Source organism: Erpetoichthys calabaricus, chromosome 10, assembly GCF_900747795.2.
Source record: "Erpetoichthys calabaricus chromosome 10, fErpCal1.3, whole genome shotgun sequence".
NCBI classification, from domain to species: Eukaryota; Metazoa; Chordata; class Cladistia; order Polypteriformes; family Polypteridae; genus Erpetoichthys; species Erpetoichthys calabaricus.
The window spans coordinates 113,446,719-113,462,660 of NC_041403.2; the positions used below are offsets into that span (position 1 = coordinate 113,446,719).

The following is a 15,942-nucleotide window of genomic DNA, read 5'->3' on the forward strand; positions in this document are numbered from 1 at the left end:
CCATGGTCTCGGATTTGGAGGTGCTGATTCGCATCCCAGCAGCTTCACACTCAGCTGCGAACCGATCCAGAGAGAGCTGAAGATCATGGCCTGATGAAGCAAACAGGACATCATCATCTGCAAAAAGCAGTGACCCAATCCTGAGTCCACCAAGCTGGACCCCCTCATCACCCTGGCTGCGCCTAGAAATTCTGTCCATAAAAGTTCTGAACAGAATCGGTGACAAAGGGCAGCCCTGGCGGAGTCCAACTCTCACTGGAAACGGGTTCGACTTACTGCCGGCAAGGCGGACCAAGCTCTGACACAGATCGTACAGGGACCGAACAGCTCTTATCAGGTATTATAAATTATTATCAATTTATTTCTTCTACAGCCCAAAATCACACAAGTAGTGCCATAGTAGGCTTTAATAGGCCCGGTTTCTTGATAGGGAGTCAAGGCTGGGAGAGCTAAGACGACAGGTCAGGGAACATGCACTGGTACAGCTTGTTGCTGCACCCACCACATGACGAAACTGCTTGAGATCCTGGTTGGAAACCCCCCAGGCAGACAGTTGGTCCAGTCCCACCCTCTGGAAATGATCTGCTGCGGCAAGGTGTTATGCGGGCGTCCCCTTGGCATGGTGCAGCCACTCTGGTCCTTAACAATAAGGAATCCGGATCACCCTCAGGGAATTGTGCCACATAGCCGTAGTGCCATAACAGACGCTCCCTAACAATGTAGGTAATGTGCCACATTCTTCATAAGACAGGAGGGAAAAAAAAAAAAACAAAAGAAAAATGGAACAAATCTTGGGAAAGACAATTCAGAGAGTACCTTTCCAGGCAAGTTGGACGTGTGATGGGTGTCAAAATATGGGGTAAACACAAAACAGAACAAAGTAATCATCTTCACAGATCTTAATGGCCAATCTATCATTGCCACATCAGGAATACAATAGTAAAATATTAATAGTATAAGTACAAAGCAAAATGCAAGAATAGATTATATCACTCATTACTGGTTCCAAATTATGAATTTGCATATACAATTTTGATAGAAATCGGTACCTTTTTTTATAAAGGTGCAATTAAATTGATTTAAAAATATAGCCAAGATATTACTAGTTTTTATAAAGTCTGTTACTGCTTGAAATTACTGAATTTTAATTTATTATTCACATATGGCTGCAAAGCAGCAGTAGTTTCCTTCAGTGTCCTAAGGCAAGCTTCCTTAGACATGTTTACATGCTAACTGGTTATTAGAGAAACCTTTCTGATTGCATTAGCGCTGCTGAAATCTGCCATCCTGTTCACTTATGTTGCAAGGTACTGGTATTTATAAAGTTCAGCTCTGGTTACAAAAATGGCCAAAATGAAACCAATTTCTATTTTTTTTTGCACAATGAAGGCCATTCTATGTGACAGACTGCCAAAAAATAAAGGTGTCTGTTATTATCTTGAGAGAAGAGGGCAAACTGGATCTTACCGGGACAGAAAAAGAAGGGGAAGGCTCAGATGGGTAACTGTATAAAAGCACTTGGACACCAGAATCCATATTTTGAGAAACAAATGTCTTGCAGGTTCTCAGCTCTCTTCTTCACCAAAAACACATCAGTTACTAGTGTGTATATAATACACACACACACTCTGACAGGACAAATCTTGTTATAGTGAATGCTGAAGTAACAAAATATTCAGAATAATGAATATCTTTTGTTGGCCCGGACAATCATTTATACATCATACTTAACAGATTTTGTTTTAATGAAACAAATTTCAGTATAACAAATGTTTTTTCAAGCAAAAATGACCACTGAAGATAATGTAATGCAAAATTTACTTAATGCTGCACCTATACTTTTGCCAAGTCTCGGGAACCCTGCAACAGTTTGCCTCTTTCTTGTTAGACCAAAAGAAAGTGACAGTCTGTGAAATTTCATGTCTTGGGCAGTCTCGGTAAGAGTGTAGGCGTGAAATCATACAAATAACCAAATTCTGAGTCAGAGCTCCACCGAACATTCACTTTGGTAGTTGTGTAGTGTGCAGATACTGTACTGTTTGAGTTTCATCGCACTTTTCAAAGTTTCCTTTGCAATGAACAAATAAAGAGAACAGTGTCAGTTTACACTGAGAAAAAAATTTTACATCTCATGTCTCATTTTCATTCTGTATTCATACCTGCATTTCTACAAAAAAAGTTGCATTTAATGCTTCATTTTCAAATAAGACAGACACAGTCTGAAGACTTCATTCAAAACCAGAACTTTTACTTCAGGACACAAGATAAGAACCACGACAAGGGGGCAATCATCCTGCTTTAGCTCCTATCTTCAGATTAGAAGAACACCAGCAACTCAGAATCACCACTGTGGCAGAGCAGGAGAGTGTGAGGAAGAGCAGGTGAAAGCCCGGTGTCAAATGTTCTAAACATTGTGCGACAAGAATGTTTCAATTGCTTTGCTCTTGGTTTTCTGTTTACCAGATGCAGCAGAGCAGAATAAAGAAAGAGTAATTAAACAAACACAGTACTAGTAATAAGAGAATAGACTTTTGTGGATTTTATTTAGCTTGACTTCCAGGTTAAGTGAGGTTACACATCAACATAATTTAAGACCACAATCTTGGATGTTGTCGCATACTGGGTATATACCACTCTTTCCTGCACAGGAAAGAAATGGCAAAAATAAAAACTCTTTTTCATGCTGGTGGCAGAACAAACACGACCGAGTATATTTACAGAAATATACATTTCCTTTGTGTTAATGGAATGTCTGAATCAGACAAGGCATAAGATAAATGACAAGTCAAGTAAAAAATAATAAAATGACACTTATTCAGAAGAGAAAAAAAAGCACACAAAAACACACACAAATATTTATATAATCACAATTTAAGAGAAAAAACCCATCCAGGCAGAAAGAAATATACAAACAAAATTAGCAACATAAAATTTTCATTCAACAGCAATACATTAAAACACTAAAATTAACAAAAATGCACCAGAGATAAGAGTACAAGTTACATTTTGAAGCCTTGACGAAGTTTTTCAACAATACGTTCATGAGAAACTGACCCCAGAACCATAGTAACTAGGATTGGGAGGCATATAAGACGATCATTATCAAGCTATGGAACACTTAAGAGTTGGTAGACTGCATATTTTGATATTAACATGAAATTTTCTAGTCTTTAAAGTTGGTGACTATGAAGTGCTTAAATCATTTTAAATTAAAAATGTGACCCTAAGAAATATTTTTGGACAATTTGCATCAGACTGAACATATTTCTGTCAAATGATGAAAGGAACTGTGCCAACAGGCTGTCTGCAGCAAAGTTGCAACACTGAAAACTAAGTGTTAGTCCAGAATTTCCATTTGAATTTGAACCAGAGTCATCTCTGACCACTTGTGTATTGAGGGCCTTGTATGACAGTCCGGGACTTTGTGACAGACACAACGTTAATAGTGAAGCTAACTTTTAAAGATGTTTAACACATTAAAGCTATGAACTGATTACCAAAGTGGAGACAAATCATTTTAAATTGTCTGCACTACAGTAAACTAATTTAAGAAGTTTAATTTATTTTCCCCACATCAATTTAAAGCAAGTCTGCAAACTATTAAACAGCCTCTAGGATCATTGATGGTCGTCTTCATCAGTCAACAACTAGACAGCAAAAAAAAAAAGCATGCCACATAAAAACAGTGGCTGAACACTCACTTCATGTGTACATCATTTATCGCTGTTGAATCTTTCATTGCCAAGAAAAGATACTTGGTGTAGGAGCTAGTTAGATTTTATTTATTCACTCCAATGGGTTAATGTAATTGGAAACTACAGAACTGTTAAATATAGATAAAAAAATTAATATTTGTATCCTGTCACATTTAATAATTTACAAATGTTGTCATTTCACCTCGTTATTCACCTAGGGCTGCCCTTAGATGGTGAAAATATAAAACTAAAGGTTTATTTCTGAAAATTAGAAAAGAGTAAAAACTAGCTACACTACATTCAGCAATTTTAAGACATGCTAATCACAATTATTTATGCATCTTATAAGCCAGACTTAAAAGGAAATCAAAAAGGTATGGATCTCCCTCCGCCTCTTTTCATCTTTAATGTTTGGACAGTTTTAAACCAAGCTGATCAAACCAGATTTCTGTTATGTACTGAACAGTAATGTTCTTTCATTAATTGTTTATAATGACTTTGCATTATAATGGACTGTGGACTCTCCCCTCCAGATGTTTATTTTCTACAGGGATTTTAAACCTAGGAATTTGTATTTATTTATTTATTTCCTCCATTGTCAGATGGCCATATTTCAACAATAATAATATTAAAAGAATATATATTGTTTGGATCCTTTCATGTTAAATAGAATAAAAAATTGTGTTTTTATCTTTGTGTGCACATATGCAATTAATATTTTGTAAAAGTTTTAATCAAATTTTGCACTCACTGAACGGTGCTATACAAAATAAACTGAAATTATACTTAATAGGATATATAGCATAACAACCACAATATGGATTTGTCTTAATATCATTCAGGTCTAACCTCAATTTTGCATACATAAAAAGCACCAATAACAGGAGAAAAAGTGCCTGTACATTCAAAACAAGAAAGCCTCTGAAATCTCAATTAGAAAACTTTATAAGATTTAAAATACTGGTTTCCCCAACTCTGTGTTCCAGTCATCCTATCCATTTAAAAGCCTTTCCACTCATTCATTTGAACAAGTTCAACTCTACAAAATAAAAAGAGAGCACACAAAGGCTTTTTTTAGTGCATTACTTCCAAACTCGGGAGTGAAAAAAAAAGGTTTGGTTACCTGGGCCTGTGCTGATAATACTTGTACTTCGAAAAACAACAACAAAAAGTATTTAAGAAAGGTTGACTCCATCCAAAAATAATGTCAAGGCAATGCAAGTAAAAGGACTTTTAATAAATTATCAGCTGTAGCTTGTAAGAAACTATGGACCTCCAATCCAGACTGAATATCAGCTTCCACATCACATCTATATGGTTATTTCAAGGAAAGCTTATACTGTATACAGAAAGGCATGCTTAAGGACTGTGCAAATGATTTCTTTACTGTTAACCAAATAAATAAAAATAAGTAACAACAGATCCCAAAGAAGAAAATGCCAAAGATGCCAGTCAGTATTATGAGAGTCTGTCTGTCTTCCATTAAATTTGAATAATTATGTCATGGAAAATGTTTATCTAGATAATATTGTGTATTCTGGTGGCTTTAATGTCAGCCTTACCACTAGAGTATGATGAACAATCCTAGGAGTCACAATTTGTATTACATAAAAAACACTAATTCAGTCTTTCTCCCCACTTATAAACTTATCTGTAATGTTTTAGAGGTGGAGGTGGTGGCTTTTCAATTAGCAATTTACAAATTGAAAAAAAAAACAAACAAACAAAAAAAAAAAAAAAAAACTAAACTTTGTCCTGATATGATTTAGCATAAAAATAGGGATGCCATTTTAATATGCATTTGAACTAAGTGTTTATCTATGTAAGGTACTTTCTACATATTAAAGCACCCTTAAAATTATACCTGCATTATTAGAACCTAACAATCCTGATGGCAATAAGTAGCTGGACATACTTTTAATATATTTCAGACTGTGTAATTATCCAGTCAACAAGTACTACTAAAACAAATGAAAATAATGAACATGATTATTTCATTGAAAAAAAGTTTTCTAATGTAGTAAATTATTTCTGTATATGAGAAAAGGCAAATACCTTAAAATAGAACATGACCTATTACAAGTTGATATATGCATTATTCAACAATTAAAAAGATCTAAATACTAAACTAATGTTGATGTAATACATAATTTCTTTCAATATAGGGTTCTTTAATAATAATAAAAAAAAAAATACATATTTTAATATGAATAATTTCCTTACTACCCCAGAAGGCATCTATGACTTTGCAAATGGAATAGGGGTCAAGATCAAGCACATTTTCAACCTTTTAAAATATTATGCAGTTATTAGTCAAATCTATATGGTCAAAGAATTGCAACTATACTTTGCAATGTTTATAGCCAGGCCTGTTTTCCAACAAGTTTTATTCTAGCCAGTTATAGCCTCAGTATTTTTAAATTAACTTGTCTAGTAGAGCAGGGCAGGCAGAAAGTCTTTCTCCCCAATATTGACAGTAATGGAGAATCTCTAGAAAATGAAATTCATATGCCATTTACTCAACTGAAAATACTGACCATCTCATTTTCCAGACCCCTCATTGCTTAATACAGCCATACAGTTTCAGCTTTGAATTTAGGTGTTCAAAGGTACTTTGAGTGCAGCATAAACATTATGAAATCAACAACAGTGGGATCATATTCTTACAAAAAAGGAAAAATGAGATTTATCATCAAGTAGTTAACCATGTATGGTTAACTAACACACTGTTGTCAGCATACAACACAGGAATACTAGTCAAAAGAAGGTGATGGGGCTACCAGTTTTGGTTATCCCAGGTATCATCGTTGGCCACTTTGGCGGTCTTTTTGGGTGATTTTTTTGCTTTACCCTCACCAGCAGCATCCCAGTTGTTATCCCATGTCTCCCAGCTTTCTCCAGTGCTATGGTTATTCTTGGAAACAGTCTCAGAACCCCAATTGTCCCAGCTATCCAAACTCTTTTTCTCAGTGGAATTGTTATCTGCATATGTCCAGCTGTCATTACTGGGTGATTTTTTCGTCTTGGATTCACTACCAAAGTTTTCCCAAAATTCCTGGTTACCCAAGCCACTGTTCTGATAACTCTCCTCAATGCCACTATTCTGGTAGCTATCACCCATTGCAGGCCTGTAGGTAAACAGTAATGATGCATGTAGTTATTAAACCGTTATCAACAAGAAAATTACAAACATATATTTTAAATTTGTGTCATGGCACATGTGAATAGTTTTATAGGATTTTAAAAACAAAAACAGCACTTAAGACAAGTAACACCTGATTCAAGGTCTGAACTTTGAACTTCAAAAGATATCAAAGCACATAATTAAATCCAGAATCTGACATTCAAATAATTTACCTTTCTATTGTCAGATTTTCTTAATTCTAACAGCTGCCATGAAATAAAAGAAGAAAAAACTTGACACTTATCCTTCCTCTATGCCATTACCTATTAGAAGAATCTTCTGGTTTTCCAGAAAAGAATGTGGTCATGTCTTTCCAGCCTTTTGTACCAGCTCCCTGAACCTAAATTTGATAGATAAATAACGAGTAAATAAAATTAGAGCTTGCAATTTTTTTAAGAAAAAATTATGCAGAGGACTGAATTAGCAAAAATCAAAACAAGCCAAAATATGAAAAAATAAGAAAAATGTAATTATTAATTTGTATAGTCTAGGAAAACATTTTCTTGCTATGACGTGAATATTGAATACTTACCACCATAACAATGGTCACGGCAGCAAAATCAACAAGAGATCAGAAAATTAGTTTATATGAACATTTAAAAAAAAAATGGAGTTCAACCCAGCCAGCATAGACCAGAAAATAAGCTCAATAAACCAATCACGTGGTTGTTTACATGCAGGTTTGTGTAGAAATAAGTTCTCAATTAGCAATGTAAATTCTTCATAACAATTAAATGTATTAATTAAAAATCTTCAGATTTAATAATTGATAATTCATCAATGGCTTTATTTCATAGGTATCATAAGTGATCCTATGCATGAAAGGATATCTAGCTCTGAAGATTACTGAAGACCACACTTACATGGTACTTCTAACAAGATCGCTTAGTACTCCACATCCACAAATTAAAATGTTTAATAATTCTGAGATATGGAGGCTGGCTTGAAGATCTCCACTTGGCACTAAAGTGCCTCATACCTTTGAAGCCAGCTGAGACATACTACTTGTAACATCATCAAATAATTTGCCATCTTTCACCTGGACAAGTAAAAAAAGACCATAAATACAATACAAGCAAGTTTATAAAGTACTATTACTTGTATGTGTGATGAAAAAGTACATATTTCCCCAATTATACATTAAGGATTCTTCTAATATAATAAAAAATGTGTCCTTAGTAACAATTCGAAACGTATGCTGGTGTAAAATTTATTATAAGGATGCTTTATAATTACTTCACTTGGGATTTAATTGATTTCAGAATCAAATCACCACCTAGAAATACAAAAATAACCAGTTCTAACATCCGTTTGTACCAGCAGGACAGAGCTAATTATTATACATTTATATTAAAACTTTGGCCTCTTCATGAAATATAAATTAAAGAGGAATTGTATACTGTAATATGAAAGTAATTAAATAAATATTAACCGATGGGCTTGTTATAGTTTAATGTCTGGAAAGAGCACTAGAGATGTGATGTTTGGTCTGAGGGTGTTGATGGAGAAGTATAGCGATGGCCAGAAGGAGTTGCATTGTGTCTTTGTGGACTCAGAGAAAGCATATGCCAGGGTGCCTAGAGAGGAGTTGTGGTACTGTATGAGGATGTCGGGACTGGCAGAACAGTATGTTAAGAGTGGTACAGGATATGTAGAAGGAATGTATGACATTGGTGAAGTCTGCAGTAGGAGTGACAGATGCATTCGATGTAGAGGTGGAATTACATTAGAAATCAGCTCTGAGCCCTTTATTTGCAATTGTGATGGACAGGTTGACAGATGAGATTAGACAGGAGTCGCCATGGATTATGATGTTAGCAGATGACATTGTGATCTGTAGCAGGTAGAGGAGACCCTGGAGAGGTGAAGATATGCTCTAAAGATGATAGGAATGAAGGTCAGTAAGAACAAGACAGAATACATGTGTGTGAATGAGAGGGAAGTCAGAGGAATGGTGAGGATACAAGGAGACGAGTTGATAAAGATGGGGGAGTTTAAATATTTGGGATCAACAGAACAGAGTAATGGGGAGTGTGGCAGACAGATGAAGAGAGAGTGCAGGTAGGGTGGAGAAGAGTATCAGGAATGATTTGTGACAGATGGGCACCAGCAAGAGTAAAAATAAAGGTCTATAAGACGATAGATCAATAGATAGATGGATACTTTATTAATCCCAAGGGGAAATTCACATACTCCAGCAGCAGAATACTGATACAAAAAAACAATATTAAAGAGTAATAAAAAGGTAGGTAAAAACAGACAATAACTTTGAATAATGTTAACGTTTACCCCGCCGGGTGGAATTGAAGAGTCGAATAGTTTGGGGGAGGAACGATCTCCTCAGACTATCAGTGGAGCAGGACAGTGACAGCAGTCTGTCGCTGAAGCTGCTCCTCTGTCTGGAGATGACACTGTTTAGTGGATGCAGTGGATTCTCCATAATTGATAGGAGCCTGCTGAGCGCCCGTCACTCTGCCATGGATGTCAAACCGTCCAGCTCCATGCCTGCAATAGAGCTTGCCTTCCTCACCAGTTTTTCCAGGCGTGAGGCGTCCTTCTTTATGCTGCCTCCCCAGCACACCACCGCATAGAAGACGGCATTCACCACAACCGTCTGATAGAACATCTGCAGCATCTTATCGCAGATATTGAAGGACGCCAGTCTTCTAAGGAAGTATAGCCGGCTCTGTCCTCTCTTGCACAGAGAATCAGTATTGGCAGTCCAGTCCAATTTATCATCCAGCTGCACTCCCAGGTATTTATAGGTCTGCACCCTCTCCACACAGTCACCTCTGATGATCACGGGGTCCAGGAGGGGCCTGGGCCTCCTAAAATCCACTACCAGCTCCTTGGTTTTGCTGGTGTTCAGGTGTAGGTGGTTTGAGTCGCACCATTTAACAAAGTCCTTGATGAGGTTCCTATACTCCTCCTCCTGCCCACTCCTGATGCAGCCCACGATAGCAGTGTCGTCAGCGAACTTGTGCATGTGGCAGGACTCAGAGTTATATTGGAAGTCTGATGTATATAGGCTGAACAGGACCGGAAAAAGTACAGTCCCCTGCGGCGCTCCTGTGTTGCTGACCACAATGTCGGACCTGCAGTTCCCGAGATGCACATACTGAGGTCTGTTTGTAAGATAGTCCACGAACCATGCCACTAGGTATGAATCTACTCCCATCTCTGTCAGCTTGTCCCTGAGGAGCAGAGGTTGGATGGTGTTGAAGGCGCTAGACGAGTCTAGAAACATAATTCTTACAGCACCACTGCCTCTGTCCAAGTGGGAGAGTGATTGATGTAGCATATAGATGATGGCATCCTCCGCTCCCACCTTCTCCTGGTATGCAAACTGCAGAGGTTCAAGGGCATGGCGTACCTGTGGCCTCAGGTGGTGAAGCAGTAGCCGCTCCATGGTCTTCATCACATGTGATGTCAAAGTGACAGGCCGGAACTCGTTCAGCTCACTAGGACGTGATACCTTTGGGACTGGGGTGATACAAGATGTTTTCCAAAGCCTCGGGACTCCTCTGTTCCAGGCTCAGGTTGAAGATGCGCTGTAGAGGACTCCCCAGCTCCAACGCACAGGCCTTCAGTAGTCGTGGCGATACTCCATCTGGACCCACTGCTTTGCTGTCACAAAGTCTCCTCAGCTCTTTGCTCACCTGCGCTGCCGTAATTGTGGGTGGGGATGTCTTTCCTATGCTGGTATCAGCAGAAGGATGGGTGGAGGGTGTAGTACTCTGAGGTGAGAGTGGGTTAGGGTGGTCAAACCTGTTAAAGAAGTTGTTCATTTGGTTTGCTCTCTCCACGTCTCTCTCGATGGTGGCACCCCGCTTCGAGCTGCAGCCAGTGATGATCTTCGTCCCATCCCACACTTCCTTCATGCTGTTATTCTGCAACTTCTGCTCCAGCTTTCTCCTGTACTGCTCCTTCGCCGCCCTGACCTGGACTCTGAGTTCCTTCTGCACGCGCTTGAGCTCATGCTGATCACCGCCTTTAAAAGCCCTTTTCTTCTGGTTCAAAAGGCCCTTGATGTCACATGTAATCTATGGCTTGTTGTTAGCATAGCAGCATACTGTTCTTACTGGAACTACAATGTCCATACAGAAGTTGATGTAGTCAGTAGTGCAGTCAACAACCTCCTCAATGTTCTCACTATGTGATCCCTGCTGGATATCCCAGTCCGTAGTTCCAAAGCAGTCCCTCAGAGCCTGCTCTGCTTCAGGGGACCACTTCCTGAATGAGCGTGTGGTTGCAGGTAGGACCCTCACTCTTGGTTTGTAGTGAGGCTGAAGCAGAACCAGGTTATGATCTGCTTTCCCAAGTGCAGGCAGCTGGGTGGCGCTGTATGTGTCTTTAACGTTTGCATACAGTAGGTGAATAGTCTTATTTCCCTGGGTGTTACAATCCACATACTGGGAGAAGGCAGGTAATGTTTTGTCCAGCGTCACATGGTTAAAGTCTCCAGCGTTAAGCACAAGCGCCTCAGGGTGCTGCGTTTGTAACTTAGCAACAGTAGAATGGATGACGTCACATGCTATCTCTACGTCTGCCCGAGGAGGGATGTAAACAATAACAACAATGACGTGTCCAAACTCTCTGGGCAAGTAATAGGGACACAAACTTACGGCCAACAGTTCGATGTCCCTACAGCAAGTGGAGATTTTGATGTTTATATGTCCAGAGTCACACCACTTTGTATTGACATAGAGAGCGAGTCCTCCTCCTTTGTGCTTCCCGCAGGTACTTGCGTCTCTGTCCGCTCTAACTGTGCTAAACCTGGGTAGCTCCACATTAGCATCTGGGATGTTAGTTGTTAGCCACGTTTCTCAAAAGCACAACAAACTGCATTCTCTGTAGGTTCTGACATTTTTCACCAGTGCAGCCAGTTCGTCGATCTTATTTGGTAGTGAGTTCACATTTCCCAGGATCACAGAAAGCACAGAAGGCTTAAAATGGCACTTTCTCGCAAGCCGCTTCATTTTTAGCTTAGTGCCGGCTCTGATGCCACGATACCGCATACTTACCTCATCAGGTAAATAGGGAACCACACCGACACTGGCATTTGTTCTCAGCGCTTGAACTAGTCATGTTATATGGGTTACAGATGGTGGCACTGAACATAAAAAATAGGAGATAGAGTTAAAAATGTTAAGATTTGCATTGGGTATGAGAAGGATGGACAGGATTAGAAATGAGTACATTAGAGGGTGAAGCTCAAGTTGGACAGTTGAAGACAAAGGCAGAGAGGCAAGATTGCGTTGGTTTGGACGTGTGCAGAAGAGAGATGCTGGGTATATTGGGAGAAGGTTATTGAGGAAAACAGGAAGGCCTAAGAGACGGTTTGTTGTGAGAGAGGACATGAAAGTGGTGGTTGTAAAGGAGCAAGATGCAGAGAACAGGAGGATATGGAAAAAGATGATCCGCTGTGGTGACCCCAATGAGAGTACCCAGAAGAAGAAGAAACTGATGAGCTTCTTGCCAAACCTGCAGAACCCACCAAAGTATAATGTCTTTTGACACTGAAGACAGTAATAAATAAAATTAAGAATGCAATATTAAAAATGCCAATTAATCTAATCAGAGCTAGATGATTAAGTGGGGCAGATTGTTCATCACTGTACTTTAAGACTGATGTCTATTTCTTCACAGGTCTTAAATAATGTCACAGTATGTCTGAGAGGTCTGCTGGTTTAAATTTTCTTTCCATACAAGAGCCAGCCACACAAATCAAGCTTTCATTTTGATGGAAAACAGTGAATCCAAATCTGTAACATACAGGAGAGAAGATATTCTTAGAAAGAGAGATATATTGTATTAGATTGGATAATTACCTTCTCTTGTGTAGGTTTGAGGACATTTTCGTTTATACTCTGACTCAACTCTGTTGCCTATTTAAAAGGAAAAAAGTTATTTCAAAACTGTGATTTAGTAACACAACACGATGTATACTTTCAGAAATAAAAAATTACGTTTTTTAGAGTAATTCTTCAATTTAGTTCTTAATGGATGGGATGATCATTCGAATAAAATGGAAAGTGCTAGCATAGAAGATAAACAACTGCATCAATACAAGTATTAACACTATGGTCATGATCATGATGGAAGAAATAAAAGAGCAGAAGATATTTTGACAATAAAATATGTAAAATGTTAAGCTCTGCTCAGCAGGATTTTTTTTCCCCCCAGACGTCTCCCACCTTGATGTAACATACTATATCAGTGACAAGCACCATGGTCAAACCATGATAAAAGGTGTCTTTTAAGTGCTTTCTATAGGATAAAACGTCAATCCCATGAAGCTTCAGTTTTCTGTTTATGATATGTGCAGATTATTCCAGAAGTATCTATTTAAAAATATTTTAGCAAAAAAACCATTCTTCATTTTGGGCATATGACTGGATAACTCTAATATGGATTATCCAGCATGGGTAATGTGGTGTGGTGGATGTTTTTCAAATCATTTGCAGTTGTATAGCATTGGTCTCTGTTGGCTTCTATTAATATATCAAACATTTTTCTCTCCATTTTGTATGAAAACATGAGACTACATTTTTTTCTTGGCATTTGCTATAAAGTACCATCGGGTAATTAATTTAAAGCATTACATTTTGGGTGGAGAAGTACATTTCATCAAACTAAACAGAAACTCGCTATGTTCTTAAATTTTAATTAGTGGACCCTACAAGTGCTGGAAAAAATTCTGAGCCATTTTTATAGCATTATATAAAAGTTTGTCTACTATCCAGGAAGAGAACTCAACTTATTTTTATGGATTATTTTATAACAACACGATCCTCATACTAAATAAAAAAGGATTTCTGTTAAAACGGTCTTGGAGAATTTACCAGCACAACACTGTGTGAAGACATGATCTTAATTCAGTCTTGTGTTTTAGTGGAAAATCTTTCCTAGATAAGGATCTTCTTTGTTTTTCTTTCTACTGTTTGTCATGTAGATTACAGCTGTAATCTACATTTATGTACTGATGCCTGGCACATACTTAATAGTTATTTTACCTGTATAGACAGGACAAAATTTATAGCCTGTACGTGTAAATCTCAAAAGAGCAGTGCATGCAAGATAGCCCATGAATCTTGCAGAATCAGAACCCTTTTTCAAGGATGAATGGGTAAAAGTATCACAAGTAAGAATTTAAAGACTTTAAGTTAGCTACAAAAAGTGTTAAGAATCTGTGATACTTGCTAATGCAGGTGTTACTAAGTACTGACCAAGTCAGGTGCCCAAACTTTTGTTTCTGGCCCTTTTCATTTTTTTGGGGATTTTGTACCTGTGAATGATGGAAAAAAAATTATAATCTTGCTTAAAATATTAAAGAAATGTGTCATTGTTAACTTTATGCTTTTTGGTGACCAGTTCTTCGTCTACCCAATTAGCTATTCACAGTAACAGACATTTTAACAAAGGTGCCCAAACTTTTGAATGCCACTATACAAGAATGGCCATCTCTTTCACTTTGGCATGTACTGTATATTTTGAAGTGCTTAATTTGGATGTACAAAACTTAAAATACATCCATGGGACATCAGATGCTTTTCTGATCTTATTTTTAGTTAGAATTTTATCATCTATTAGATGTGTAGCCTTATATACCTAGGTCAAAAACTGTAAAGCCTCAGGTCAAACTTGATTAATCCAATCACAGTTAGTGTGGATCAAAAAGGCTAAAGGAGAACACAAGATGTATTCTTTCCATAGGCAGAACCACTGGTGACTCCACTTTCAAAGCATGTGATGAAACTGATTGTGGTAAGTTATACTTTTAATAGCAGTTGTCTGTCATAACCAGCTATTCTTTTTTCAAATCTAGGTGGTAGTTTTCCCCTATTCATATAAAAACAGTATACAATTTAAATTGCTAAATTAATTATAAGTAAAAATAATATAAAATACACATTAGGAAAATATGCATACATTTTGTCAAGGAAGAAAGAAAAGAGTAAAGAGCAAGCAGGAACTGAAGCACTTTCCCAAAAGGCTATTCAAAACACATATTCAAAAATATAAACAAAAAATATATGAAAGTATCATTCTTTTTTCTTAGTATTCCAAATTGAGGATTTTAACATATTCTCTACTATCATTTAAAATTAATGATTCCTTTCTTCAGTATACAAATTGATGTAATTTTTTTATTATGGGTGTGCTATTTTTACTGTGGGCATAGTGTTTATTAAACTAAACTAGTCATTTTTAAAGATGATATACTGTGATTTCCATTGGGAGTTCTCTGTGAACTCCACATAAAAGCAACATTTTAATCTACTGCAGATTCCTATTATTTTCTAAAATACATCCAAAACTCGAGGCCACTTTTTTTGGTTAAATGTATTCAACAATAGAAAAATAGTCAGTATAACAAGATCACTTGAAATGTGTACCATTTTTTATTACCCTGTGGATCTTGGATGAACATTTCTGTGAATAATTAAATGAAGTAAATCCCAAATATGGAAAAATTGGAGAGAGGAATATGCAATGCCATTATATCAAAATAAGGTGAGATTACCCTTTCCCTATATTATCAGGTTATTGTTTCAGTGAATACTATTAGAGTATTGTATTAATTCTTTATTGATGTGTTTTGGTAAGCAGATGTGACCAGTGGTCAATTTGACAACGAACTCTAAAAGTACATCACTAAATTTCTTCCGCATTAATTTTATCCAGCAAAAACATATTTCTTCTTCTATCACTTGAGCCTAAATGTTGATTTTATTATCCTTCCTACTTTTCAATATTAAAATCCACCAAAATTAAATCCTCTTTTTTTTCCTTTAATTGAAATCAGTCCTGTACTTTGAATAGTTTTAGCATCATTTCCCCTTACTTTGGTCTTTCTCTTGAGTCGTCCTGGCAGCAGAATAAGTTTTAGTATTCCAAGAAGTATTGGAAACAAAGAGGAAAACGTTCAAACAAAAGGTCTTCTTATAAAAGGATTATGTGCCACTTTATACAGCATCTTTAATGTGGTCTCTATTTAATTAAGAGCTACTGAAGGATTATCATAAAAGGATTTATGGGTTCCACATAATTTTGAGCAAA

General features: G+C 37.2%; 1 protein-coding gene across 5 annotated transcripts in view; it reads right to left on the minus strand.

Annotated features, from left to right (window-relative positions):
- Nucleotides 1-2,516: 2,516 nt before the first annotated feature.
- arfgap1 (ADP-ribosylation factor GTPase activating protein 1) overlaps nt 2,517-15,942 on the minus strand; it is a 116,138-nt gene continuing 102,712 nt past the window's right edge. For 2 of the 5 annotated variants that reach the window (XM_028811741.2, XM_028811742.2), the window contains 4 exons: nt 12,711-12,767; nt 7,859-7,918; nt 7,143-7,219; nt 2,517-6,823 (listed from right to left, as the gene is read on the minus strand). In XM_028811741.2, coding sequence (XP_028667574.2) covers nt 6,472-6,823; nt 7,143-7,219; nt 7,859-7,918; nt 12,711-12,767 — 546 coding nt within the window. In that variant the 3' untranslated portion in view covers nt 2,517-6,471. The remainder of the gene's footprint in view (nt 6,824-7,142; nt 7,220-7,858; nt 7,919-12,710; nt 12,768-15,942) is intronic. The other 3 variants (XM_028811743.2, XM_028811745.2, XM_028811744.2) reach the window with 2 other exon arrangements.